This window comes from Pteropus medius, unplaced genomic scaffold (assembly GCF_902729225.1).
Source record: "Pteropus medius unplaced genomic scaffold, Ma_sr-lr_union100, whole genome shotgun sequence".
Classification (NCBI taxonomy): domain Eukaryota; kingdom Metazoa; phylum Chordata; class Mammalia; order Chiroptera; family Pteropodidae; genus Pteropus; species Pteropus medius.
Genome location: NW_024350923.1, coordinates 2,727,370 through 2,754,482, shown reverse-complemented (window position 1 = coordinate 2,754,482; position 27,113 = coordinate 2,727,370). Strand labels below are relative to the sequence as shown.

At 57.1% G+C, this 27,113-nt stretch overlaps 1 protein-coding gene across 1 annotated transcript in view; it reads left to right on the top strand.

The window, feature by feature from the left end:
• The window catches only part of ANO1 (anoctamin 1), a 146,795-nt gene that overhangs the window by 48,767 nt on the left and 70,915 nt on the right, over positions 1–27,113 (top strand). Inside the window, 1 exon segment of the mRNA XM_039840594.1 lies at positions 20,590–20,762. Coding sequence (XP_039696528.1) covers positions 20,590–20,762 — 173 coding nt within the window.

The window sequence follows — 27,113 nt, the reverse complement described above, 5'->3', positions numbered from 1 at the left end:
CCTCGGGTCACTGCGCCGTGGCTGTGTCAGACGACGTCTTCACTCTCAAAGGCACGACACGCGGAAGTATGGCGTTTCCAACTTACCTCCAGATGGTTCAGGAAAGAAACGACTTGCAGATAAACAGATGGAGACAGACGGGCGCAGGTGGAGATGGAGGGACAGTGCGGACGGGCCAAGGCGGCGCCGGCGCGTGGGGCAGCACACGGCCGTCCCGGCCACCGTCCTCGCGGCTTCTCCATCCGTTTGAAATTATCCAAAGTTAATTTTCTTTTTTCTTTTTTCCCAAAATGAAGAAGACAGAATCCAACACGTGGGAACTGACCTTCCCTCCCTCGTCCGTGTCGGTTCGCCCCAAACACGCTCTGAAAGCAGAGTTTCTGAAACGCGCTGGATGCGAAGGAGCCACGTTCCCGTAGGAGGAAAGCAGATCAGAAGGGCGCGGCCGAAGGTAGTCAGTCCGCAGCCCGCAGCCCGCAGCCCGCAGCCCGCAGCCCGCAGCTGGGCTCGAAAATGTCTCGATCGAGACACCGACGAACGGCAGCAGAAGAATCAGTGAACGGGCGAGGCCGGGCCGCTGGGCAGGTGGTCAGCCCGCCAGTCCACTGACGAAGCTGCCGACGGGCCCGCCTGGGACGTGGGAGTGACTCACGCAGGGGGCTGGGTTTCCACATCGTGGAAGAGGGATGTGACCAGGAGGGATGTTCACGCCCCGGGGGACCGCTCCCCTCCACGCCCGGCCCTGCGAAGAACGGGCGTTCCAGAAAAAGCCCTCCACCCCAGGGCAGCAAAACCGCGGGGCCAGGAGACCACGGGCTGCGGCGGGCAGGGAGGCTCCACGCGGGTGACACGGACATCTGGACAGATACGGAGGCAAGACGTGAGGTTTTCCCGCATCGGGGGACTGGCCTTCGGAGAAAGGAAGGCCCTCGAGTCTTTTTTTGTCTGCGATATGTGATGTCCGCTTAGATGACGCCATTGGAAACCAGAGACAGGAGGGGCCAGGGCCGTCAGCCCCCGGATTGCCGAGACCCGCTCTTCGAGTGAGTCTGGCCACAGTGCACACGAAAGCTGCCACGCAGGGAGGAGCAGAGAGGCTCTGATGCACGAGAAAGCGCCGGTGGGTAACCGTGAGAAGAAGGGGGGCCGCCATCGGATTCAGCCGGGAACACCCCGGGCTCGCCCAGCCCGCCATGCCCACCTTCTGCCCCTATAAATGACGGGGAAGCACAAGCGGTCCCCTGCGAGCAGTTTACGGAGTTTCTTTTTATTTATTCAAGTGTCAGCTCACAGAGTGTAGGGGTGGCACACGAGAACTGGCTGTCACCCGACATCCATCCAGGACACCATGCGTATGGCTCGGGGACATCCGTATCCCAGAGAACGTAGCGGGACTCACCTGGGCGAGAACGGGCCAAGAATATCACAAAAGCAGATCGGACATCTGGACGATGTCAACACAACATGGCTCGTTGCTATTTCCAGCTTTTCCGGGAATGTGGCGATTTAAGGGAACCGAGATGACCTGGGATGCCGTGAGAAATGGCAGATCCCAGGTCCCAGGGTGCGGAAGCCTGGAGCAGCTGGTTTGGCGCCTACCGCTCACGGGATGGGTTGGAAAGTCCACGCACAGGGGCTCCTCTCGGCCAGAGATGAGCCGAACATCAAAAAAAGAGAGAGAGATGATGTTATGTCCTGGGTGGGATCCTGAAATGGAAAAAGGACATGAAGCAAAAACTAAAAATCCGAATGAAGTATCGACTCTAGTAACAACGTGTCAATACCTGCTCATCGTAACAAATGTCCCATACTCTTGTCAGCTGTTAGGAATAGGGAAAATCTGGAGCCGGGGAGATGGGACCTCTGTCCGTACGACCTCCTCAGTTTTCCTGAAAAGCTAAAACTAGTCTTTAAAACTTTGACTTCTATGGGAAAATAAGAAGAATGGCCACAATAGGGTGAAGCACATCAAACATATGCGAACCTTTGAAGGATCAGAGAGACAGGAAGCTAACGTGCGAGGCCCAGCAAGACCCTACAGGGGACGCAGAAGACAGGAAAAGAGCAAAGGACTCTTTTTCTGCAGTTAGGGGGGAAGCGGAGAAAAAGACCAAGGGAAGACTCAAGGAAGAATAACTTCTGTTTGCTTTTTGGGTCCCTGAAGTCATTCTTCTCAACGGAAAACACGCACAAAAGACAAACTTTCCTGTACAGTCGTTTGAATTATGACGATCTTTTTGGTCATTCGGCATTCCCGATGACACTCTTTAAAATCATTGTGATGAGTACGTCTAAAATCGGCATCATAAAAAAGACCCAGGAAAGACTCAGACATGAAGGGCTGGACCAGATCTGTGCCCTACGTGTAAAGACACAGGACCTGCCTCTTTACCTGAGATAAAGTTGGCTGAATTGGGGAGGATGGAATTTCCCCCTGAGGCCCGGGGATTTTACAAGCAGCTGCTTTTACTGGCAGTTTCTGGCTAGTCTGACACTTTTTGAAACAAATCGTATCTGTGTGCAATGGATGTTTTAAATAATAACCAAAGCCAGTTTCCAGATATACTCCAGCCCACAGGATTCTACTGAAAGGTCCCTTGCCAAAGTCACATTGAACCTGGGTATCCGCATTAAGAATAAAATCACTTTTCCAAATATTTTGGTGAAAATAGAAACTTTCCGTTTTATGAGATATTATTTTTGTCTTCCATCTGTACGCAAAGTAAAACAAAATATTAAGGCTTAATTCCATTTTATTTCAACTGTTTAACTTTGCCCTTGAACTTTTAGCTAAACATTTACCCAATGGATGAACTGGTGGATCTGAATTTTTGAAACATAGTAAACATTTTTCTATTTAATAATCTATCCAGTTTCTCTAAACTCTATCAATTTATTAGATGTTTTAGCTTCTTCTGAGGTTGAACAAAGTTTAAGGTTCGTGCAGGATATTTTTGAAAGATGAGTTTATATTCTTTTTCTCTCCCATCTTACTTCAAAAATGGCCATAGAAGTCATCTCTGCTTGTGTTTAATCAACTTTTTGAGGTTAGGCAGCGAGCGGGGTGTGGTTTATTGATTAGATGTGAGACCGCATGTCAGGAAACGCAAGATCTGAAATAAACTTTGTCCTTGGTTTCCATTTCTCTCTCTCCCTCCCTCCCTCCCTCACCCTGTCTCCATCCCTCCTCCCTCCCAGCCTCTCCCTCCCTTTCTCCCTCTGTCACCTCCCCTTCCCTCTCTCTCAGAGGTGGGCACCCCATTACCTTTTGGGCCGCTAAGTGCACTTTAGTGCATGCTGCGGACCTCCAAATTGGCAGTTGGTTCCTGCTCGGCAGGAAACGATATACCTGAGGGCCTCGTGGCCACCCCAGAAAGTGGACGGACAGGATTCTGTGTTTGCCGGCGCAAACAGGTTCTTCCTGAATGTCCAGGGCTAGGCCTTGTTTCTTCGGGGTTGGATGTGTGTCCTGTGAGCTCCTGGGCATATGCTTCCCGGACGAGCAGGATGTATTTTCTTCCTGAATCAAGACTTTTTTTTTTTTTACCACAATCAGCCCCGGTGCCGGCCTTCGCTCGATCGATCGCTGGCGGCTTACGCTGGGAGTTGGCCGTGACGCCGGGGAGGTCCGGCAAGTGCCAAAAGCCCAGCTCAGCAGAGTAAGCCATGACCTGGCACGAAATAGGGTCAGGGACCTCCTGTGCCCCCCACTGCTCCCGTGTCGCCAGCGGGGGCTGCGGCTGTCCTGGGTCATTTTGCTTCTCTGGGGCTCAGTCTCCACATCCGTCAAATGGGGATGAGAGTCCCTGCCTAACGATTTTCTCAAAGGTGACCAAAACAATGGGTATAAAGCGCAATGCCCGTCACGTGGTTGGTACTGCACAAGTGGTAGTCGGTTCATTCATTCGGGGGTGCTTTGAGCACCTATGTTCCAGGCACTGTTATGGGCGCTGGGGGTGGATTTTTATAAATATTAGCCTTGACTTTGCCTCACTAGACAAGGGCTAAAAGGCAGCGATCCAGATAACTATTCTGGCAAGTGAGGGAGTGAATGAATGAATGAATGAATGAATGAGTGAGTGAGTGAGCAATATGCCCGCCTAGTCTTCGGTCTGTGTTTCAAGCAACAGGTACGGCCCTTGGACTGCTTCACGGGTAGGTCCTCTATCCCTGCAGAAGACAGACGGCATTCTGGGAAAATCACTTGATTTACCTCCTGGCCCCGGTCCCTTAATGTGGAAACCAATATCCCGCTTGGGTGCAAGTTACATCATGACAAAGCTGGCCTAATCCCCAAATCCCCAGCAGCTGTGATAACACGGCTCTTTCTGTACCTGTGACAGGTGAGGTCTCGATTGCATGACCGTTGACAAAGAATGCTGGGAAGCTCGGGCCTCGGGAGGCGGGGCCTGGCTCCTCCCCACCATGGGGCAGCTCCCAGCGCAGCTGCCAGCCACCCCGTTACTCCACGTGGCTCCTGCTGGTCCCTCACACGGTGCCCCCTTCCTCTGGCCCCTAGTCAGCCCGAGCCCAGTCCCCCGCCTCCTCCTTCCAGAGCCTTCTCTGACTCTCCACACCCCCGGTGCTTCTCCTCTTTCTCTGGTGACCTCGGCCCATGCAGGGCGCCCTGGTGCCCACGTCTGCACCTTGCTTGGGCACCGCTGCCCCATCGTGTGGCCCGGGTCTTCTCTCCCGATGGCCTCAGAGTCCCCCAGGCAGGACCCACCTTTCTTTTTAGGAAGCATTAAGTGGGCGCCTCACAGGTGGTTTGTGCTTAAACTGACACATGCCTGAGGCTCACGGGTCCGGCTCCGCTCAAGGGGGTTTCGAAGGCGGAAGCCCTGAGTTTGCGTCCTGCCTCTCCATCGCTAGCTGTGTGACCTTGGGCGAGTTCCTTCGCGTCTCTGACCTCAGACTCCTCGTCCGAGTGGGGACACTAGCACAGGTGGGGGAAGCTAAGGGAGGGGACGTCTTTGGAAGTTCTTAGGACAGAGAAGGCATCGTCCATGGCTGGTGACGGACGCCAGCGTTACCTGAACTCCTTTGAGCTTCTGGAACCCGCCGCTGTCTTCTGCCCGTGTTTTTCTCGGGGGAAACATGTTCCATGGATGTAAAGTTGTTATAAAATTCCACAGACCCCGAGTTCACGGTTGATGGATTCGTACAAAGTGGGCGCACCTGGCAAATGCCACCCAGAGCAGGCTAAGAATATCATCAGCCGCCCCAGAGCCCTTTCGCGAAGCCTCCAGGCCCCGCCCCCAGCTGTCACGGTGCCTTCAGTTCACCTGCCGCGGAACGCAGCGGAACGTGGCGTTTGCTCAGTGTTACGTCTGCGAGATTCGCCCACGCCATCGAATCCAGCAGCGGTTCACCGTCCCCGCTCTGGAGTGTCCCATGCTGTAAAGGCACCCGGTTCTCCTGCCAGTGGGGATTTGTCGTCTCAAGTCGGGGGCGTGACACACAAGGCCGCCAAGAACACCCTCGGCCTCGGCTCCGGGGGACGCCCGCACGCCTTCCCGATGGCGGAGGGTTCCCGCCTCGGAGCAGAATTGCGAGGTCGTTGGGCACAGGGACATTCGGCTTCCGTGGTCACTGCCAGTTTCCCCAAGTGGTTGCACCAATCGGAACTTACACCAGCAGCCTGTGAGGTGTCCGGGAACCCCACACCGTCCTGCCACACGGGGTCGTGAGGCCTGTGGCGTTCGGGTTCCTTGTGCTTCGCTCTGAGCCGGTCTGGGGAGGGCGCAGTGGACTCTCACGGAGGTTTCCATCTGCATCTGTCCGAGCGCTGGTGGTGGGCTCCCTGCCGCACGCACACGGGTCCTGGGGAGAGCCTCTCTGGGGGAAGCGCTTGTGCAAATCTCTCTTTAATTGGGCTGTTTGTCTTTTTTATTCCTTTGTGAGAGGTGAGTGCGTGTGTGTGCGTGTGTGTGCGTGTGTGTCTTTTATCTTAGGTACAAGTCATTAGACGTATGTGTATTGCAAACATGTTCTCCATGACTCACCTTTGCACTGACTTAGTGATGTCTTTGGAGCAAGAGACGCTCTAAACTTTAACAGAGGCCCCCGTAAGAATCTTTTCCTTTACGGTCACTGTTTTCTGTGTCCTGTTTAGGAGATGTTTGTCCCTCTCGAGGTCACAAACATAGTCTCCCGCGGTATCTTCGAGAAGCTTTGCTGTTTCAATTTCCGTGTCTGGAATTGGCTCTGAGTATGGCGTGAGGTAGGAGGCCTTTCTCCCCGTGGCTGTCCACACCGTTGCTGATGCCACTGCATATGGGCAAGGCAATCCCATCTCCCAGGGGACACTTTGCAATTAATCGAATAATAGTACACGCGTAGGTCTGTCACTGGACTCTCTGCTTTGCTGTGTTTGTCCTTGTACCTATCCATGCACATATGACACCGCTAACTTCCGAGACCACGCTTGGCCACTCCGGCTCCAAAGATCCTCAAACGCCCCCGGCCCACCTGCAGAGCCCACACGGCCTCCTCCCTGGGCCACCCTCAGAGGCAGAGAACTCGGGCGTGCCGTGCAGGCCCCGGTGGGTAGCAGAGGGGCAGCCGTCTGTACGGTCATTGTCCGAGCAGGATTGCACGGGCTTCCCATGGTACGAGACGAGGCAGGGTGGCAACGGGGGGCAGGCACCATGTCCCCATCACCCCGTCTGTTGGCACAGATCTGCAAAAAGTTTACGACCTCTGGATTTGAACCTTACCTTGTCTGTTGTGTGAAGGTATGCTTTTCAAAGTAGGAGGATAGAAAATGTCTTATACTTTGTTGGCTTGACGCATAACTTAAATATTAGGTGTAAGGCACATGCCGACTCTTGTAGGGGTAGGCCTGGGTCTCAGTGGAAGTTTGTCACTATCGCGAGTCTTTTCAAAGAATTAGCTTTTCGTTCTGTTCATTTCTTATGACACGTTGTGTTTTCTAAATCACAGACACCCACTCTTTATTATTCGCTTCTTTCTACTTTGGGTTCGATTTGCTGGTTTTTTCCTTGCTTTTCGATTTGAGCACTTAAATCATTGATTTTCAGCCTTTCTCCTTTTTGATTTTGTGCATCTGAGGCTCTGCAATTATCTTCAAGCACAGGTTTTTCCGTAGTAAATAATATAATATGGTATGAGAGATCTTTATCATGTCCAGTTCAAAATATCTGCAAATTCTCATTATGATTTCTTCTTTGATCTATAGATGATTTAGAAGACTTACACCTAATTTCACAATATTTGGGAATGTTTACGCTCGTCTTTTTTGTTATTGATCCTTATGTGTTTCCCCTGTCATCAGAGTTTAGTCTTTTGAAACACGTGGAAACTTGTTTTGTGGTGCGACACGGTCCCTGGGGTAAACGGTTTGCATGCGCTTGAAAAAAATCTGTATTCTGTAATTGAAGTTTCGTTTTTTCCTGCAATTGTACCATTGACTAAAAGACTTCTGTTGAATTTTAACATTTAAAATACGCGACTGTGATGGAGGATGTAGTTCTTATTTTAGTTCTGTTTTTGTTTTTTTCTTTTTTGAGGTAACTATAATTTAGAATTCTTATGTCCTTCTGTTGACTTGATGGACCATTATAAAACATCCCTTTTGATCTCTGGGAAAACTTCTTACACCGAAATCCACCTTATTCGATATCAGCATATCGACACCAGCTTTCTCTCGATTGTGTTGGTGTGGTATGTATTTCTTCCAACCTCCACCCTGTCACTATCTCGAGTCTTTATATTAAAGTGTGTCTTCTATCGATAGTGTAGAGTTAATTTTAAAACTTCTAGTCTGATAACTTTGTCACTTAATTGGAGTAGTTGGCCAATCTATATTTAATATGACTATGTTTATATACCTGGGTTTACACCCACCACCTTACTCCTTGTTTCTCTTCGTCTCGTCGGTTTTTGGGATATTTTGACTTCTTTTTCTTTAATCGAATTTTTTTAAATTCAATTTCTCTTCTATTGTCCGATTAGTTATACATTCCTTTATTGTTCTCCCAGTGGTTAAACTAGAAATTATCAAATGCATCCCTGGCTTTTTAGAGTATGTGTTTTTACCACTTTTGGACAATGCCGAAACCTTAAATGCCTTTCACTTTATTGAGCCCTCTTCCCTTTGGTCACATGTTAATTCCGTTTCTATTTTAATTGCCATGAGGCATTATTATTGCCATTCTAAACAATCAATATTCATTTGGATTTGCCCACGTAGCTTTCATTTTGAGGTATATTTTCTCTAGGTGTAGAATCCTAAGTCAGCCGACACTTTCGGCAATTTACATAGGCTGTTCTATTGTCTTCGGCTTCCATTGTCTCCGCGGAAATGTCAGCCATTAGCCTCGTTACTGTTCTTTTGACGATAGTGTCTCCCTCCCCTCCCCCGGCCCCAGCCACTTTTAAGATTCTTTTTCCTTTTCGCCAGTTTTCATCAGTTTCGCCGTGCTGTGCCCACGTGTAGCTGTCCTGATACGTGTCCCCTCGAGCTCCTCACGCCCATAATCAAACACAGCCCGGTGTGTTTCGCCGTTGTGCGACACTCTCGATGAAACTCTCTTCAAATATTGCTTCTGACCCCTCTCTCTCTCTTGCCTTTCTCTGGAGCGCCCACCGCACGTTAGGCACGCTCCCCCAAACGCGGACCTGTCCCTCGCTCTTTTGTGTCTGATGCCTTTTGTTCTCTCTCTGCCTCAAATCGCGTATTTTCTGCTAAACCGTCTTCCCGTTTACTGATCTCTTCCACGTGCTCGTATCCGCTGTTCTACCCATCTTTTGAAATTTTGGTTTGGGCTTTAGGATTTCCATTCGCTTCTGTTCGGAGGTTCCGGCTCTCTGGTGAAAGTCTCCAACTTTCCATTTATCTTCTTCAACAAATGGATATATCTGCTGTTGGTCTGTTTCTGTTGTGATTTGTTTGTTTTTTATCTGTTTGTTTTACTCGATTTTGAAAGGTTTGACCCTGCTTCCTGGCGCCAGCGGTGATTTTGACTCTTGGATAGTGTGCGTGAAAAACGGGGTGATTCTGGATGATGCGCGCTTCTTCCAAAGAGAGATTTTGCTTTCTTCAGCAGGCAGGATATGGACGGGGCGGCTTGCTTCTATCAGGGTTGAAGATGATTCGAGGGTAGACTTCAGGATTGGGGGGATGGCTAGTCTCTGTCCGGAAGCTAGCTTTTCAGGGTTCTCCACTGAAAGCTGGAGAGTTTACCAGGATCCCCCATCCACTCCTTGGCGCGCCCTGAACTCCAGCGCTGGCATCCCCAGCTGCTAGAGACGGCCGACGTCAGCTGAGCAAAGCTCACTTCCCTGCAGTTAGCCCGCTTCGCTCTGGGATCTCGGCCCTCGAGGGCTGTCTGCCTTGTCCTTCCCACACCCAGCCTTTTCTGTTTCTGTTTTTACCCGACGTCTATAGTTGTTCTTGGCAGAAGGAGCACCCTGCACAGTCGCCCCTCTGTTGTGGCTGGAGCGGGGTCCCCATCATGCCTCTTGCAGACACTCGATGCCCGAGGGGGCGTGGCTGTGAGAGGTGGAACTTCAGATGCCCAGCAGACGAAAAGCTCGCTCTGGCGGGTCTAGTTGTTAGGGGACAGCCCTTACTTCTGCTGCTTCCAACTGCATGGCCTCGAGTAAGCCGCTGGACCTGTCAGGGCCTCGCTCGGTATCCTCATCTGCAAAGTGGGCCTAACGACACCTGTGCCGTGTACCTCGCGGACTTCGTGGGAGGAGTCTTGAGGAATGGGCCACGCGGAATGCAGCCGAGGGCATTTGGAGACTAAAGAAGTGGCTTTTTTGTTTAATAAACGAGGTGCAATGGACCCCAAATAGAGGGACAGGGTCAGAAGAAGGAGCCTTTTGCTCTGTCAAGGGAAGGGTGGGAGGGGGCAGAGAGGGGCGTGGCAGGGGGCACACTAGGAAAGCTGATCCCAGCTCCTGGGGCCCAGACCCTCCCGTGGTCTGCGGCCAGTGGCCTTGCAGCAAGAGCTCCAGTTCTGGCTAAGAGATTTCTGCCTTTCTCAGAGGTAAGACTAAATGTATGTTAATGCAAGTGGGAAACCCAGCCTTCCCCAGCGTCCTGAGAGAGAGAGAGAGAGAGAGAGAGAGAGAAAGAGAGAGACAGACAGAGAGAGAGAGAGAGAGAGGAGAGAGGGATGCCTACAAACAGATTGTATGGGGCCACGCCTCCCCCACCCGCCTCCTGCCCGGCCCACAGAACCTCGTTGTTCTCTGGAGAACGACCCGTGTATCATTGCCTATCAAATTCTGATGAATGAAAATCAGGCCAGCACCAGTGATACGACATGGAGGGTCGAGAATCGGCCCCGGGGGACTCTCTTCCCAGAGATCCAGCTCCTTGGGGACTCTCGCTGCCTTTGTTTCCCTCGGTCCCTTCCCTTCCCCGATTCCTCTTCTCTGTCTCCCACTGTGGAAGTGGGACCCGTGGACGCGCACGGGTGGCTTTGCGGTGGGTCTGGCTGAGGGGATCCCGTGAGGGCTCGTTGAGGGAAGGACACGGAAATGCCAGGGCGTCCTGGGCATATGGACGGGCAGAGGCCCAGCCCGTGATCTGGGTCGATCCGGGGGGCGGGGGGCTCACAGCCTATGCGGAGCTGGCGCGAGTGACCTCTTGGCCTCTGCACTCTCGCCCCCAGCCGCATCTGCGGGACAGGGCCAGCCCCACGTGTCTCTTTCAGTCCTGCCGCCTGCCCTGCCCCCACCGAGGTCCTCTGGCCTCAGCCTCTCGGATGAAAAAGAAATTCTCCGAAGGCCAGATGCTTATCTGAGAAACTGGCTTCTCAGCCCCACGTGGCTGCTGCTGTGAACCATTTTCGCCTTTGTACTTGGTCCTATTTTCGCTCTGGAGAGATTTTGCAGATGGACGCCCTAGACTGAGGGGAGTTTTAAAATTGCCCGCCAGGGATCAGACAGATGCCGACCCCTTCCCTGGCTGCGCTGGCCTCCAAAGTCAAGGCGGTGGGCAGTGAAGGGCTACATCGGTCCAGCCTAGACCATGGAGTGAAGGTGCTCCTTGTCCCCTGCCTTCCCCCCAAACCTCTTCCTTCTTCTCTTGCCCTCAGCTGTGGGAGTTCTTCCCCTCTCCCCACTTACCCCGTCTCCAGACGGCTGTGGGCCTGATGCTGTCCACCTATCGGTATTCGGGAAAAGAAAGTCATTTACATCTTAGCATAAATTAGACGAATAGTTTGCCTTTTCCTGGGATATTTGTTCTCTACGTCAAGGAAAAGTTAAGGATTGCAGTATAGATGTTCGGAGCCGTCACGGGAGAACAGGAGGGAGGGATGGAGCGGGAGGCTGGTCTTGGAGGTCAGAGCCAGAGGCTGACTCTCAATCTTCTGTTTTTGTTCCGAAGGAGTAATTCTGTGTGAGCGCAGGAGCAAGGCCCGTCTTGTAGACCGGGTTCCCTTTGAGGCGCGCAGAGCCGCCCCAGGGGCAATCGACTGCCCCCCGCCCGAGGCAGCGAGGTCTCTGTCATAGGGGTTAGGGTCTCGTGGGGTCAGCCGTCACTACCGGAGGCCTTGCACGTTGTCAGGGTTTGTGCTACATCAGGTTCTCGGGGGCCTTGGCTGAAACGCGCGTCCCGGGCCCACCCGTCCTGCCCAGCTCCGTGCCTGACAGCCTCCCGTCCTGTGCTCCTGCCCCACAGCAGTCACCTCGCTCCGACGTTCGGTTCACCTGCCCCGCCGGGAGGTAGGCTTCCAGGGACGGGGACTTGTCTGCTGTGTTCGCTTCGCGTCTGCGGCACCTGCGCTGTGCCGGGCACTCAGAAGTGTTCAGTGAACAAAGGAATGAATGTCCGTCGCGTGAACAAATGAATGGCTGAGAGGCCAGGTGTGGGAGCCGCTGGCCCAGGTGTCTGAGTGTTCCTTCCGCGCTGCCCCCTGCACCTGTGAGCACGGAGTCCGTGGGCAGCTCCGATGGGTGCATGAGGCCCCTTCCCGGCTGCTCCCCTCGTGTCTCCCCGCCCTCCGGCCGCCCCCACACCTCCCCCCTTCCAGGCCACAGGCACCCTCCGCTCCAGGCCTTCCCCCTCGCCGGAGCAGCCATCCCTCCCCTTCTTCGTCCTGGCTCCTGGCGACCCTTCAGGGTTCAGCTGAGAAGCCACTCCCTCGGGAGAACCTTCTGGAACCTACCGTAACCTTCCACGTAATGTAGCCTGCCAATTTTCTCCCCTTCCCAGGCGACTGTGCACCCTGTGCAGCCAGGTCTGCCTTCCTGTTGCCGCCGGTGGCTCACGGCTCAGTGGCCACGCATAGTCAGGCCTTAGTCCACCTGCCGATTGCCAGGCAGAGGGGGCAGACACCCTCCTGCCTGGAGCACCCAGCCCTGCCCCCTCCCCACGAGTTAGAGGGGGCCTGGCGAGGGCTGGTCAAACGGGACCCCGCGGCCCCCAGAACTTTCTCCAGAGGCCCCATCAGCTGAAAACGGGACAGTTCTTACTCCGGGTGATAGGAGACCGTCCGGCCTCTGCCAGCTTTGCCTCCCCGACCCGTTTCGGTGACTCTGCTCACGCGAGGCCCGACCCCACTTCACGCCATCTGTTCCTTTTCACCTTTGCTTCCCTTTCGAAAATCGGGGCACCCACGTCCTCCCCGAGGAAGGCTAGGGTGGGCCTCATGAGTTCTGCAGACAGAGGAGGGGCCTGAGACTTCGTTGCACTGCAGAGTCAGAGTCAGGGGTCGGTGGCCGCTGGGGAGGGAGGGGGGAGGAGGAGCAGTGGCCAAGAAACTCAAGGTGACGGCGCCAGAATCAAATCTGGAATAAAAAACAAGTCGCTCCGCCTCCCGCCTTCCTGCTGCATAGAGTGGGGAGGGGCGGGGGAGAAAGCAGACATTTGGTTTTCTAGAAAGGCTGACTCTAGACGTGCTGGTTCCTGCATAGGAAGCGGGGATGGAGACACGGGGCAGCTCTGGGCAGTGGCCGGCACCAGGAGGGGTGGCCCACGGCCCCGCAGATCTGTAGGAATAGAAATCTCAGCTGCTCTGGGCGGTGAGGAGCTGTGTCCCTAGGTTAGCTTCTGGATGGATTTCGGGACCACTGATTATGCGTGCAGGAAGGAGCCCGTCACACTTCGGGTCCATTTTTAACCCCAGGGACGAGTGTGCGTGTGTCCTTAGTCTGCAGGACGCGGGCCTTTGGGTTTTGTCTGCATTAGCAAAGGGATTGGAAGGGCCGAGCCGACTCACTGTCGGCTACGAATGCATTCTGCAAAGACAGACCCCTCCCCCTCACGCCGTCCCCGCCTCCGAAGAGTTTACTTCTTAAATCGCGCAGGAACCCAAATGTGTTGAACAACTGGCCCAATTCTGTGCCCTTTTCCCGCTTCTGGTGTCATTTTCAGGCTTGAAAATCTGGAGCCATCAAATCATGACAAAATGGTCTGGAGCGAAGTGGGGTGGGGTGGGGGGCAGACTACAGACGAGATAATAAAGCGAATTACGCACCAGACAGAGGCGGCAGTAAATGGGGAAAAGCTAAGCTGGGGAGGGGTCCGAGGGTGGGCAGAGGGCGTAAGAGGGTGAGTCCGTGAATGAGCGCGTGGCCGAGCAAACTAACGCGTGAGCGAATGAATGAGCAATAAGTGAATGAACGCATGAGCCAGTGAATGCGTGAGTGAGTGAATGAGTGAATTAATGGGTTAATGAACAAATGATGGGTAAGCAAGTGAATAAGTAAATGAACGAGTTAATGAATGAGTAAACACATCGTGGGTGAGTGAATGAATGAACCCCACCCAACTCGCTTAAGAAGTCTCCTCGGGTGTCCACCTGCTGGAGCGTCGGCCTGACCGCCGTGTCCAGGAGTCCTCGGGGACAAAGCTCGGCCAGACACCCCACCCCATGCACTTGGCATGTCCTCCCAGACAGCTTGCCCCCCACAGCTTCGGTTCCCAGGTGCAGCATGGTGACGCAGACAGTGGCGAACTCCTAACACAGCCACGACCCTCAGGGGGTCCAAATGGCCTTCTTCTGGTCTCCAAATAGGGAGCTCGCTCCCCTCCTGCCCAGAGAGCTTGTGTGACCAGCTGTGCCATCAGATACGGTGGTAGCTGGAGACTGCTCTGTCAAAATAGTTTAGGGACGTGCATCCGACTGGCCCGTAGGCAAAGGTGGTTTTCTCTAAATTGGTGCCGTACAGATAAAAGTCCGATAACTTGGGGCCATTTTTCCTTAAATGATAAAAAAAACAGTCCTATGCAAGCCTGCAGGGTACACGCTATGGCAGTGTTTTCAATAATAGTCACCCTTTTCCTGACGGTAAAACTCATCTGCTGCATTCATTGTAGAAATCTTAGAAAATACAAAAACATAAAGCAGAAAATAAAAGCCATCTGGTTGGTTTTCCTCCAGTGTTGTTAACAAAGGGCTCCGTGGCTAGGCCGGCCCGTCTGTTGTCCCTGGCCGCATGTGGCTTTTGAGACCTTGAGATGTGGCTCGTCTGAACTGGGGTGGGCCATGAGTGTGAAAGACACACCGGATTTCAAATACTCAGCAGACGGAAGAGAACGAAAAAGACCTCATTAATAATTTTTATATCGAGTACACGTTGGAAAGATAATATTTTAGAATAGTAAGCCACGTAAAATGGTTTATAATTTCGCCTGATCACTCTGCGATGTGGCTGCCGGAATAGCTCTGATCACCCGTGTGGTCACGGCATGTTTCTATTGGACACGCTGTGCTGGGAGGTCCCTCCGTGAGGACACTGAATGTCCCCTCGGGAGGGTGACGACTGAGGCGCAGAACCCGGCAGGGGCTCGAGGTTCTGACCTCAGCACTGGGTCGGGAAGATGCGCTGACTTGCTGGTGAGGGCCCCGGTTCACGGGCTCCTTCACATGTCCCGCAAAACTTGGGCCATTGCTTCAGGCTCGGTGCCCAGCGGCCAGGCCCTGGGAACACAGGACTCAGTGACCCCCCCGAGAGAAGCTTGCAGCCCAGCAGCTCGCCTGCAGGACAGAGACCCTAGACCCAGCAGAAGCCCTGACACGAGAGAGAAGCCGGCCCCGGGTCACATGCACACAGGGCCCGAGTGAATGCCGAAGCTTCCAGACAAAGGCCGTTCACGGCCCCCCCAACCCCCAGAAGAAGTTCTACCCCAGTTTCGGAGTTTCACAGGAAAGCGGCAGGCTCTTCCCGTGAAGATGCCTAAGGCTCGTTGTCTGTCCCGGGAGCACTGGCTTCGCTCAGTCTCTGGGGAAGTTGCATGAGGCCACACTGATGTAATAGGGTCCCCTCAAGCAAGACACAGCTGCAGCCAGTGCCCGGGACTCAGAGTCTCCAGCCTCCTTGGAAATGGACGTTTAGGGAATCGAGGGCTGCTCTCGGTCCCGGATCCCAGGGGAACAGTAATGCAGGTATGGTGCACGCATGCCCCGCCGCCAACACATGTGAGGGACGCGGGGCCAGGAGCCGTGTGGTGAGAGCCACTTCATCTGTGTGCACAGTCTCAACAGGGCAGGGCCCCAGGCGCCATCCTGGCTCCGAGCCTGGGGCCTCAAGGGGCCTCCTGCCCGAGGGCTGGTCCTGATCTGCCAGAGGCTCCTGGGCCTGGGGAGACAGCACACCCCCTCAGGGAGGCCCTGCCCCTGTGGGGTGGCTAAGCCCAGAGGGCAGACATAGAAGTCCTTTGTTCTCTGGGGGGCCCGGATGAACAGCAACTGCTGAGGCTCAGAGCCGGCAACTCCGAGTTCTTTCATGCTTCCAAGCGCCTAGAAGAATTAAACCAGAAGACAAGGCTTTCCTTTCGAGAAACGTGGAGTCAGTCGGCCGTGACACAGACTTTCCATGCTCCGCCGGGCAGGGTGGTCCAGACGCTGGCTCAGCCTTGTCCTGCCGCAGGGAGGCTGTCCCCGTCCCCCACCCCCATCCCCTGGGCTGGTGGGGTTTCTTAAGCAAGACCTCCACCCCCTGGGGATTGATGCTGTGATTCTCAAAGGGTCACTGGGGAGGAGGAAGCTGTTTGAGACACAGTCTGGACTTCTCCCCATACCTCCAAAGAAGGGACCCCGCCCACCTCCAGGGTGGGGGGCCATCTGTGCGAGGCCACTTGCAGATGGTAGTAATCATCATAAGAACCCGAGTTAGTAGTTGTGGCACGTTTAGCCCCGTGCGGCCGGGGCAGGCACCGGATCGCCGATGTCAAAAAAATGAACGGCAGCAGGGAAGCGCGCGGTGTGCCAGGGCAGGACGGGGGGCGGGGGGCAGGAAGGAGCCCGGCCGGGGCCAGGAGCGAGGCCGCACAGCAGACCCGAGTGATGCAACCGGACCGGACCAGGAAGGCTTCCGGGAGGAGATGGCAGTGGCCGAGCCGGCGGGTGTAACCTGCCCCGGGCGGGCGCGTTTGTAGAATTCTCAGGAAAGCTCAGAAGGCGGGCGTCGGGTTAAGAAAACACACAAAAACCTTGGGATGGAAATGACACCCGTGGCTTCTGTCGGGGGAGGAAACAGCCCCCCAGACGGGGCTTCGTGTGTTGGCTGCGTTCCAGGAGGCCGGGCCGGCGGTTTCCATGCCCACAGAGTGTCCCGGGCCAGCTGCCGCTCACAGGCCTCTGCCCGGACTCTGACATCATGCGACGGAAGGAAACGGTGGTCCCGTCGCCCGCCCGCCCGCCCCCTCGGTTATAAATTCCCCGGGCGTGATGACGCTCCGAGTCCCTTTTAGCACGTGAGGTCACATACCCGTTTGGGGCTCATTTCTTTCCGACGTGCATTGCCCGCCGGAGATGCTCAGGGTGCAGAGCCAGCGCGGGAGCCGGGCGGGCGGCTGTTGGCGCTCACGGCCGCCCTGAGTCATGAGCTCCACGCTGCTCCCCGCCCGGGGAGCCGCTGAGTCAATAGCATTTGTTCAGCGCCCCTGAGCATAGCACCTGCACTGGGGAGAGAGCTGCCCTGTACAGGGGCGGCCAGAACTGGGGGACAGGGCTGTGCCCCCTACCACACCCTCCAACCCCCGCGGACAGCCCCGGGGCAGCTGTGTGCTTCGCGATTCCGTGTGTGAGAGAGAGAGAGAGGCACGGAACGAGCCCTGCTTTGGGGGAGCGGGGTTCAAGAGACCCAGGTTTACGGCCAAAGCTACCATGCTCAGACTATGGCCTTAAGCCAAGCGTGTCAGCTCTCTAGGCCTCGGCATTCTCATCCGAGAAAAACGGGGCGATAAGATCAGCCCCCCAGCTCTTCCCTGAGAGCGCAGGCCATTGTCCCCAGGGGACATGTGACAATGTCTGGACACATTTTCGGGTCGTCGCACGGAGAGGGGGAATTGCTACTGGCTCTCCTACTGGAGACCACAGGTCAGCCCCCCGGACACCTGCTGTCAACAGTGTGGAGGGCGGGATGTCCCCAAGGTCACTACAGGAAGAGAGACCACTGCTGGGGTAACCCTTGACCCCAGGCCGCCAGAGCCAGGTGAGTCGGAGGGCCTGGTCCTGCCACGCTTCGCCAAGCTCAATTTGATCGCCTTTTCACTAAGCCGCCGATGGCACGGTGAGGGCACCGACGTGTCACTAGGCAGAGAGCAAGGTGTTCTCTTTTGCGGGAGGCCTAGGACATGAAACAGATGTTGAAAATAAAACACTATTGGGAAGGCGCCCCTTCTGAGCCTCGAACAAGGGTGGCCACGCTTGCTCAGTCATCTCTTGTGTCCCTCGTCACCCTGTGTCTGTACTCCTGGTGAGTATTAAAATGTCAGCCAAAACATAAGTGCTTGACGATGGGTGACATCACAATGACATGAAAGGGGGACCAGGTGGCAGAACAGGGCTAGATGTGGAGCCCAGAACTTCCCTTCAAAAAGGTACCATTTAGACCAATGAGACTGGTTTTTACTAATTCACGAGCCGGGGATTAATCCCTCTGGTAAAATCTGTCCCTTTGGGTTTTTAGTGATGAGAATTGTTGAGTCAAAAAGGAAACAGTCTTAAGGCAGCAGTTTATCTACGGGGCCTGTTTACAAGCCGTTAGAGACTCGGAGTAGAGACAGAATCCCAGCTCTGTCTGGTGGCCCATGCGAGACAGCCAAAATCGCCACCAGGACGCAAGGAACACTTTAAAGTCTTCGACTTGGGAAATATCTCAACACGGAAGAATCCCGTTCCCCCTCTTTGATTTTTGGGGAATGTTGTTTTTACGACCTTTTGTTCATCCCCGAGATCTCAATCCCCAAGAACCCCGGGCCCAGTGGCCTGGGGACAGAATCGAGCCTCACCGGCCCGTCCTTTCACCTGCTCTATGCAGAGGCCACCCTGCATGTCCCCTCTGCTTGTTGAAGCATTTCCACACTGTCCACCTGGGAAGACGGGGGGAGGGGCCAGAGGAAGCAAAGTGCAGGGAGAGGGGCAAAGCACGGAAGTCTAGGGACATGTGGCCAAGAGAGTGTCGCTTCACAGGCAAGCAGATGTCTCAAACATCTGGCTAAGGCATCAATCACGGAAACGGGAGGAAGTAGGGAGCTACCATGCCCAAGAGACTGTCTCCCACCCCGTAACCCCAAAAAGGGCTCAGGCACAGAGCCCCAGAGCCTGCTCAGGGTCAGAAGTCAAGTGTTACTTCCCAAACCTTGGGGAATGCACCCAGAATTGAGGAATTATATACTTACTCTTTTTCACAGATTATACCTTGTAGATTCCTGCGAGACTCTGTTGCCACTTGAAAATAAATTTTAAAAGATGACGGTAGAGTTCCACGACGTCGTTTACCAACAAGGATCAGAGAACGACATTGCACAATCCTCTGCGTGTGCGTGCGTGTGTGTGCATGTGCGTGCGTGTGCACGCGTGTACTTTCAGGAGCGAACTCTCCCTGGCACGGCACAGACTGTGGTTGGCCGTTTCCGGCGGGGACTTGGCCAGCCTAGCGCACTTCTCCAAACCTGCTCTCTCACTGTCCAAGGTGCAGACAAAGCGTCCTTTAGGGCCACTCAGCGCCTGTTGGCAAGGCCAGCCCAAGGACTGAGAAACCTTCCTGCACCTCTCCAAGTTCAAGAAATTCACAAACTTGAGCCTAAATGGCGGGGAGGGGGGAAGGGGAGGTCACGACAATGACGAGATGACAGCGGTGGTAATAGCAGCCACCACCGCCCAGCACTCCCCCCCCACCCCTTGCTGAGAGCTGAGCCGCAGTTTCACACAATGGAGCTCAGGGGAGAAGACAGAGGCTTCGGGTGCCTGGGGAGCCCCCACCCCCTGAGGTCACAGGGCTGGGAAATGCCCGAGCTGGGACCACACCTCATCCCATCTCCCCCAGCCCATCTTGACCCCAGCATCCACCTTAGGCACCATGTCATGCTGAGGATATTATAACCGCCCCTGTAGGCCCTGAATGTGCATCAGTGGGCATCAGTGGGCACTCAACAAGCAGTTGCTGAATGCCAGCTGTATGGACCGCTGTGGAACGAGGTGGCGCGAGGGAGGCACTGTAGTTGACATACAGGCAGGTTCTTGGGCCTGAGTGCTTGGGTGAGGGGAAATCCAGGGCAGCTTCCTGGAGGAGGTGGCATTTGGCTTGAAGAACGACGGGATGTCCAGAGGCAGAGGAAAGGGAGATGATTCCCACGTGTGGCCCCTGGAGACTTAACCTGGTGTGGCTTCACCCTCTTCACAGCAGGAGAGAAGGATTAAAACCTGTCCTGAAGAGCCCCTACTGTGTGCCCAGCCCCTACTGTGTGCCTCGCCCCTACTGTGTGCCCAGCCCCTGCTAGTCCTGGGAGGAGAGATCAAAGTCATGGCCCCTTCCTCAGGGAGGCAGTAGAGAGAGAGTCCTGCCAGGAGTGCGAGGCGTGGACCCCACTCCCACTCCTTGGCCTTGAAGCCCCCACCCCCTTCTACAAAGCGAGGGCCAGGCTGCCGGATTAAATGAGATGAGGGACTCTGGTGGGGCCTGTGGCAGAACTCCAGGCATTCCAGAAGTGGGGGCTGCTGGCAACATTAGGGAGCCTGGAGAGAAGCTGCGCCTGCACCAGGGGCCCGGCGGGCCTGCAGAAAGCAGGGCAGACTCCTCGGAGGAGGCGGACCGAATGACAGCAGGAGTAGCCAGCGGGCGGGTGCAGGGGCAGGGGCGGGGAGGCCAGGCCTGCCTCCATTCCCAGCAGCGGCTGTCCCCTGCAAGGCCACGGCCACAGAGGCGCGGAGTCTGGAGACCTTTCTTTAAGGTGGGGGCTGCTGGGAGTCTCCTCCCAAGTATGAAACCTTGGCCACTCTCAAAAAAAATAAATCCAAGGGGCACTTTCCTCGGATAAAAATAAAACTTGGAGGGGCCCGCCGGAACGCAATACTTTCTTCCTGTGTTTAAATTTCTACGGAAAGTCTGACCCGCGGCCGCCGCCCCCGCCCTGAGCGAGCGCACTGCGCTGACATCCTCGGGGCAGCGAGCGTCGGGCGGGCGGCCAGGCAGGGTGGGCGCGCGGGGCCGGGGCGCGGGACCGGGGCGCGGGGCCGGAGCCGGGGCCGGGGCGCGGGGCCGGGGCCGGGGCCGGGGCCGGGCCGGCGGGCGGCCGGGGCGGCGGGCGGAGCTGGAGGCCCGGCCCCCTGCGAGCCAGGAGCGAGCCGCCCGCGCGAACGCTGCCGTGTCCGCTTGCAGAGGCGGCCGGGGCCGTGGATGGGGAGGGCGCGCCGCCCGGCGGTTCCGACGCACAGGCGACCACGATGAGGGTCAACGAGAAGTACTCGACGCTCCCGGCCGAGGACCGCAGCGTCCATATCATCAACATCTGCGCCATCGAGGACGTCGGTTACCTGCCGTCCGAGGGCACGGTGAGTGCGGGCGGCCGCGACCGGGCGGGAGGGCCGATCACCTGCGCCCGGGGGTGGGGAGGGGGGGCGCCGGGGCGCGAGGGGGACGCCCGCCCGCGCACGTGGGGCCCCGGCCGCCGGCTCGCACCCGGGCAGCGCTCTGCGCGTCTGGGGCGCGGCGCCCACCCACCAACGCCGCGCCCCCCGCCCTGGCGGGGGGCGCCGCGTAGCGCTTTCGGCCGCGTCGCGTCGCCCCGGCGGGCAGCCCTAGCCTGAGCGCACGGCTGGAGCCCGGGTCGGACACACTGTTCCCGTGGGTGCCTGTTGGGGCAGCCGGGGAGGGGGTGGGGGTGGCCGCCTTGCCGAGGGAGGGTAGCAGCCTCTAGGCCCCACCGTGATTAGACAGATGAGCCACCCTCTGGTGACAGCTGCGCGACCCCTCCGCGGTTCGACCCACCGGCCTCTCCCTCACCTGCCCGGGGCGCGGAATTCCCGGGGCGCGGAGTTCCCAGGGCGCGGCCCGCGCGGGAGTTCCCAAAGCCCCGGGCAGCAGGCAGGCGCTGGTCCCTGTCCCAATCCAGCTCCCGCACCCCATCGGGTGGTAGCTGGGCCACGTGGGCCAGCGCCTACCGGCCACGTGGTGGAGGACCCCTATCTGGGTCCCTGCTGTCCCCACCACTCTGTCTGGGGCCGGACCCAGTGTCACAGGGATGGGGGGGGGCAGAATTCTCCCATGAGGGGTTTGGCTTAATGGCTGGAACAAAGTTTGCCCAAAGCGGGAAGGGCTGAGACCAGCGCCCTCAGCTGGGGGAGCCCTGCAGCTGCTCACTCTGGGACCAGAGAGCAGACTCCCCATTCCCCTGCAGCCACTGCCAAGCCCCTCCCCAGGCAAAGCCAACGCCCCAGCCCAGTTGTCTGCCCTGACCCAGCGGGAGACGGCCGAGGCATGCCTCTAGCCTTGGGGCTGGGCACTGGCATCCAGGGACGTGCCTGCAGGGTGGGAACCGTGCAGGACAGAGACCAGCTGACCTTGACCTCCCCGCCCCCGGGTCACAACTGAGGCTCCCCGTGGGCGTCTGGGGGCTCCGCTGCAGCTGGGCTTGCACGGGGGTGCCGGGAGCATGGGAACCGGGGTTGAAGAAGTGGACCTCTGCCTGCGGTTGACATCGTTGACCCTGAGAGCTTCCGGGCCCTCGTTTCACAAACTCTGTGTGCCTGCTGTGTGCCAGGCCCCGCTGGGTTCTGGGCACCCCACAGGAAGCCACGCCCATCTGAGACTTAAGGAGCAGTGATGGAGCCTCACCCAGGGGAGTGGCTGGGGACACTTCCAGAACACTGGGCCACTTAGCTCCTTTAAGCCTCACAACTGCATGGGGTAGGTGGTCTTCCTCCAGATGAGAGACCGAGGCCAGGAGGGGACAGACGACTTGTTTTCAGTCACCTACCAGCTGGGAGGAGAGCTACAAAGAACCAGCACACAAAAGCAGGTGGCCACACGCAGCCCGAGGGAGGAACGGACGTTCTGGAGAGGGTGCTAGTTATACTCGTGCCTCAAAGAATTCAGCATGTGAAGACCCAGAGGTGGGAACGTGGGATGCCAGTTAGGAGCCATGAGATAATGGCAGCCAAGGACACAGAGAAGTGGCCATGCCAGAGGCAGAGCAGATGCGACTTGAAATTAGAAATGGAGCCTTTAAGCAGTGGCACCTGGCTCTGGAGTCTTAGTTCAGGGACTCCTTGCTTATCCGGATTCGTAAACTGTCCCCCAAACCCTGGTGAGGGCCACAGCGTCTGCAGAGAGGCAGCTCGGCCCTTCCTTCAAGGTCTTCGCTGTCCCGAAACGCAGACAAGCCCGGATGAGCCTGCCGTTTTGTGCACAGCTCTTGATGACAGGCAGGTGTCAGGTGTCACGGGCTTGGCGGGCTGTGAGTTGGGGGGTTGTGCAGGGGGAGCGGTGGCCGCTGACCGTCAGGAAGCAGCAGCACTAGGAACCGGGGGCCTGTCTGTGCAGGGCAGGCAGCGTGACGGGAGAACCTTCCGGGGCGTCCCTGGCACAGCCGAAGCCAGTAATTGTTGCTCGGTCGTTAATCTTGAGTCATCCAGTGACAGCGGCTCTGTGCATACGAAGGCCAGAGGGCGTGGGCTGCTTCTCAGAAAGTTCCTATCCAGTTCCCAGACAGGCAGAACGGACGCGCGCAGTGTCCCCGTCATTTTAATCTGCCATCAGGATAAGCCCATCCCATGTAGGCTGCAGTTCCCCGCCCATGTCTCTGGGCCTCTCCTCTCTCCATTCCCAGGTTCAAGGGTAAATAGTCATTTCAGTTTCTGTACAAATAGGTGTAAGAAATGACCCAAAAGCCAGAGGCCAGGTCGGATGCAATTGATTCCATTAGGTGTTTGTGTGTGTGTGTGTTAATCTTTGAGCGTTTCTGCTTTCTTCCTTCAAACTAATGTGTGTCAGTGGCCCTGGATCCGCGTCCCCAACAAGCCCAGACACCCCAAAGAGGCACCTGACGCTGGGATCTGCCTGCCTGCAAGATAAGGTCCCTTCCCTGCTTATCTGCAATGGCATTCTCTTGGAGGTGTTCTCTTTATAGATCACGAATTATGCCCGATCATCAGAAATTCATAGGGAGTGCTAGTGGTTTAATTTAATCTTTTTTTTTTTTTTGGAAGGAATGAAGCCTAAGAGTGATGTGTTGTCGCTGGGTCTGAAATTCAGAACTGAAAGGAATTTCATAAAGTCGCTAGTTGATCCCATTTCCTATTTTCAGAAAAAAAAAAAAGTGAATGTAGGTGATTCCCCTGGGGTGGTCACAGAGGCTCGCCTGACTTTGACCTCAGCTCCTGGAGCACCAACTCCAGTTCAGAAGCCAAATGAATGAACGCATGGGGTCCCAGTTCAGCTTCCCGGGGGTTCCCCCTTCTGCCCTTTTCTTGGGGTTCAAGGAGGGAGTTTGGGGAGGCGGGTGTGGACCGTGTGTAGGCCACCCCCCCGCCCCCACTGTGGTGCTTGCGACAGGGTACTCCTGTCTCGCGGGACCTTTGTCCCCTGACATCTTCCCATGGGACCTTCTCCCTTTTTCTGTCTTCCTTGGGAAAGCTCTCTCTGGAGCACTTTCCCCCAAAATATTCTGGGGGCTGATCCTCAAATTCCTTTCAGAGCTCCCAACACACTTCGTCCTCACAAAGAGCCCTGTGACCCATGTCGAGGAGACGTTTCGTCCCCATCTCACCGATGGGGAAACTGAGGCTCAGAGCTGGGGGGTGTCGTGTTTAGGTCGCTGGCCTGGCTGGGGTCTCGGCTTCTGTATCCTTGATCTGCGAGCCCCCACCAGGAACAGACCTGGGGAGGCCTGTCACTCACTCATGCCTGCATTCATTCATTCAGCCACAGTGCCCTGAGGGGTCGCCTGCCTCTTTCTTAAGGACGAGGACCATTCCGAAGCTTCCCCAAGCCTTCGAAGTGGGAAGTTATGCATACGGCCTAACCCATATCCTGCCACTGCAAGTTAAATCTGCCTTTCCTCCCGTCCTCCTCCGAGAAAAGCACCCACTGCACTGCTCCATGGAAGGGCCCAGAGTCACACGGCTGCCACGTCAGCCTCTGCGGTCCCTGTGGGGCAGCTGCCTCCCCAGCTCCCTCTAGCCCAGCTCAGTATTCCTCCCCAGACGCCGAGGGCCTCCCAGCCCATGCCCAGAGTGGCAGGAAGAGTCCCCACACTCTGTTTAAAGGTCGCTGACTCAGGTAGGGTCATTCCCACTTGGGATGCGAACAGAGGAAGCAGCTCGCCTGGGGTCACACGAGTTCGGGGGCAGGGCCAGGCCTGGCGGGGGAGGGAGGACCTGGGACTCTCACCAGGGCTGGGCGCTGCCTCCTACTGCCCCAGGAGCGTGTCAGGCTCCTTTTTGTAACTTTAAAATCTGGATTGGGCACTGCCACCATCTGTCACCTGTGGTCCTCTTCGACCAAGAGGTTGTTTATCCCTGTCCTCCCCTAGTTCATTCTTAGTGCCGCGTCTCAGATCCCAGTTAGAGCAAACTCCTGTCGCAGGTTCACCATAGGTCAGGCCCTGGTGTAAATTCTATCTATAGTCACAAGTTTCATCCTTCCAGCGACCCCTGAGCGGGGTCATAGTCGATGAGGGGGGTCTCGTGTCTCCCCCGGCCCCTGTCGGAGCACAAGAGAGGACAATGCGTGCCTGGGGGGACGCAGCTCGTGCTGGCAAAGCTGGTCTTGGAACGTAGGCAGGAGGACGCACACTCGCCAGGCCCCCGCGCTGCTCCCCATGGTGGGAGCAGCCGTCTCTGTGCTCCCCAGGCTGTCAGGCCTTGAGGGTCCTCAGTCAGACCTGAGGGGACAGAGTCCTCATTGAGTGCTGAACCTGGAAACCTCTTCCTGTCTCGAGTCGGGGGCCTGGGGTGGCCCCCCAGGTCTGTTCCCTGCTCTCGGGCCTGACGGCCACTCTGAATTTCCCTACCACTCTCCAAGGGTTTGTGGGTCCACCTTGTTCGGTATCAGCCATGATTCCAGCCGGCCAGGGGCACCGATGGGGCCCACACCAGGTGCCGAGCCCGCCGTGAGTTCAACAGCGTCTGGGTGGAGGTGTGTTAGGCCTCAGGGGTCCTGCCGCCCAGCCCAGCGGCCCCTGTGAGTGGATGGGAGGTTCCGAGGCCGTCCCGGCACACGAGACCCGCACAGGCTTGAGTGGCCAGGGATCCCCAGGTCATGGAGGTTTGTGCCGTGCCCTGGGAGGCAGGTACGGTTACAAAGCGCAGACGAGGAAGGGAGGGCATGCCGGTGGGGGGCATGCCGGTGGGGGGCACGCCAGTGCGGGGCACGGCGTGTGCAAAGGGCATGAGGATATCTGGGCTCCAGCGAGGCCCGGGCTGGCAGGGTGGCAGGGACGCTGGGGCCGGCGGTGCAGGCGGAGCACGAGGGTGACCGATCGAGCCCTGGGAAGCTGTACGTGGCACCGGGCTCGGCTCAGAAGGTTGCGGTTCCCCGAGCGGAAAGTAGGGGCGAGCCCCTTGCAGAGATGCTGAGAGTCTGGAGCGCCCAGGATGCGCCCCCACGCCCTGCCCACTCCGCGGCATCCACCGCGGTCCGCCTGCCGCCCGTGCTCTTGCCAGGCCCGGCAGCAGCCTCGTTCCCTGAGTGCTGGCCGGGGGCTCCCCGGACAGCCCTCTTCCCCCACTGGGAACAGCGGGGCCGCCTTTAGCCACCAGCTCACCGAGACTCTGCTCTTTCCTGACACTCCTGAGAGATCAGGGACAAGAGCCTCTGCCGTTCGTGCCGGGGCCGAGGACAGGGTGACAGGGTGGCCCCGCGCGCCCGTCCAGGGAATCGAGTGGTTTAACTCAGTTAACCGCCCTGGCCACCCGTGGGGCAGCTCATATCAGCCTCCCATTTTACAGGGGCGGACACGGGGGCCCAGAGCGGGCAGAGGACCGCCCCAGGCCTCAACGGGGAGGGGGACCTCATGCAGACTCAGCACCAGGGCCTGGCGCTCGGCCACGGCCCTCCCTGCCCCGTCCTCACCCCACGCCGAGAACGCGTGTCGCCCAAGCGCCTGTTACTGGTCAGGGCAGGGCGTCCTGGCTGTGCAGACGGGGTTCGAGGCTGGCCTGTAACCTGGGGCGCCCTCGCCTCTCCGGGCCTGTTTCCTCCTTCGCAAATTGAGCTGAACGGCTCGTTCCTGCTTCTCCTGAAGCGTGACCCACAAAAGATCCTGGGGTCTCCCGTGCGTGCTGTCCGACCCCATCCTGGGCTGGGCTGGGCCGGGCCTCCCTGCTCCCATCCTGCTGCCTGAAGCCTCCCAGGGTCACCTGCCCATGAAGGCATCGTCCTGGCCCCCAGGCACCTAGGACTCTGGATAGACACCGTGGGAGCAGCCCAGCCCGGCGTCCTCGCCGTGCCAGGGCCTGTGAAAGCCACCGAGATGGCCCGGGGCCCCGTGTGTCTGTGGCTCGGAGTCGATTGCTTGTGTCTGGCCTCTAACCGCTGGCCATGCCCTGCCAGGCTGTGAGCAGTGCCCAGTCTCCAGGAGGCCGCATCCCCCGTAACCAGGAGTGAAGGCATCCTGACCCCCACAAAAGGCCGGGCCGACCTTGGCCGCCAGGCCCGACCCAGATGCCCCTTCTCCCTCCTCCTCACGCACCAGCTGCCACCGCCACGGGCGCAGGCCCTGTTTCTCCCCTCCCCGTTACTCTGCCCGGCCCAGAGGCTGGAAACCTGATCACGCAGGGCCCCCCCCCAGATGTCCTGGTGGCACTTTAGGCTAACATAGCCTGCCACCACTGGAGTGAGGGACTCTGCCACTTCTCCTGAACAAGCGCACGGCCATTTGGTGGTCCAGTGAGGCAGGGGAC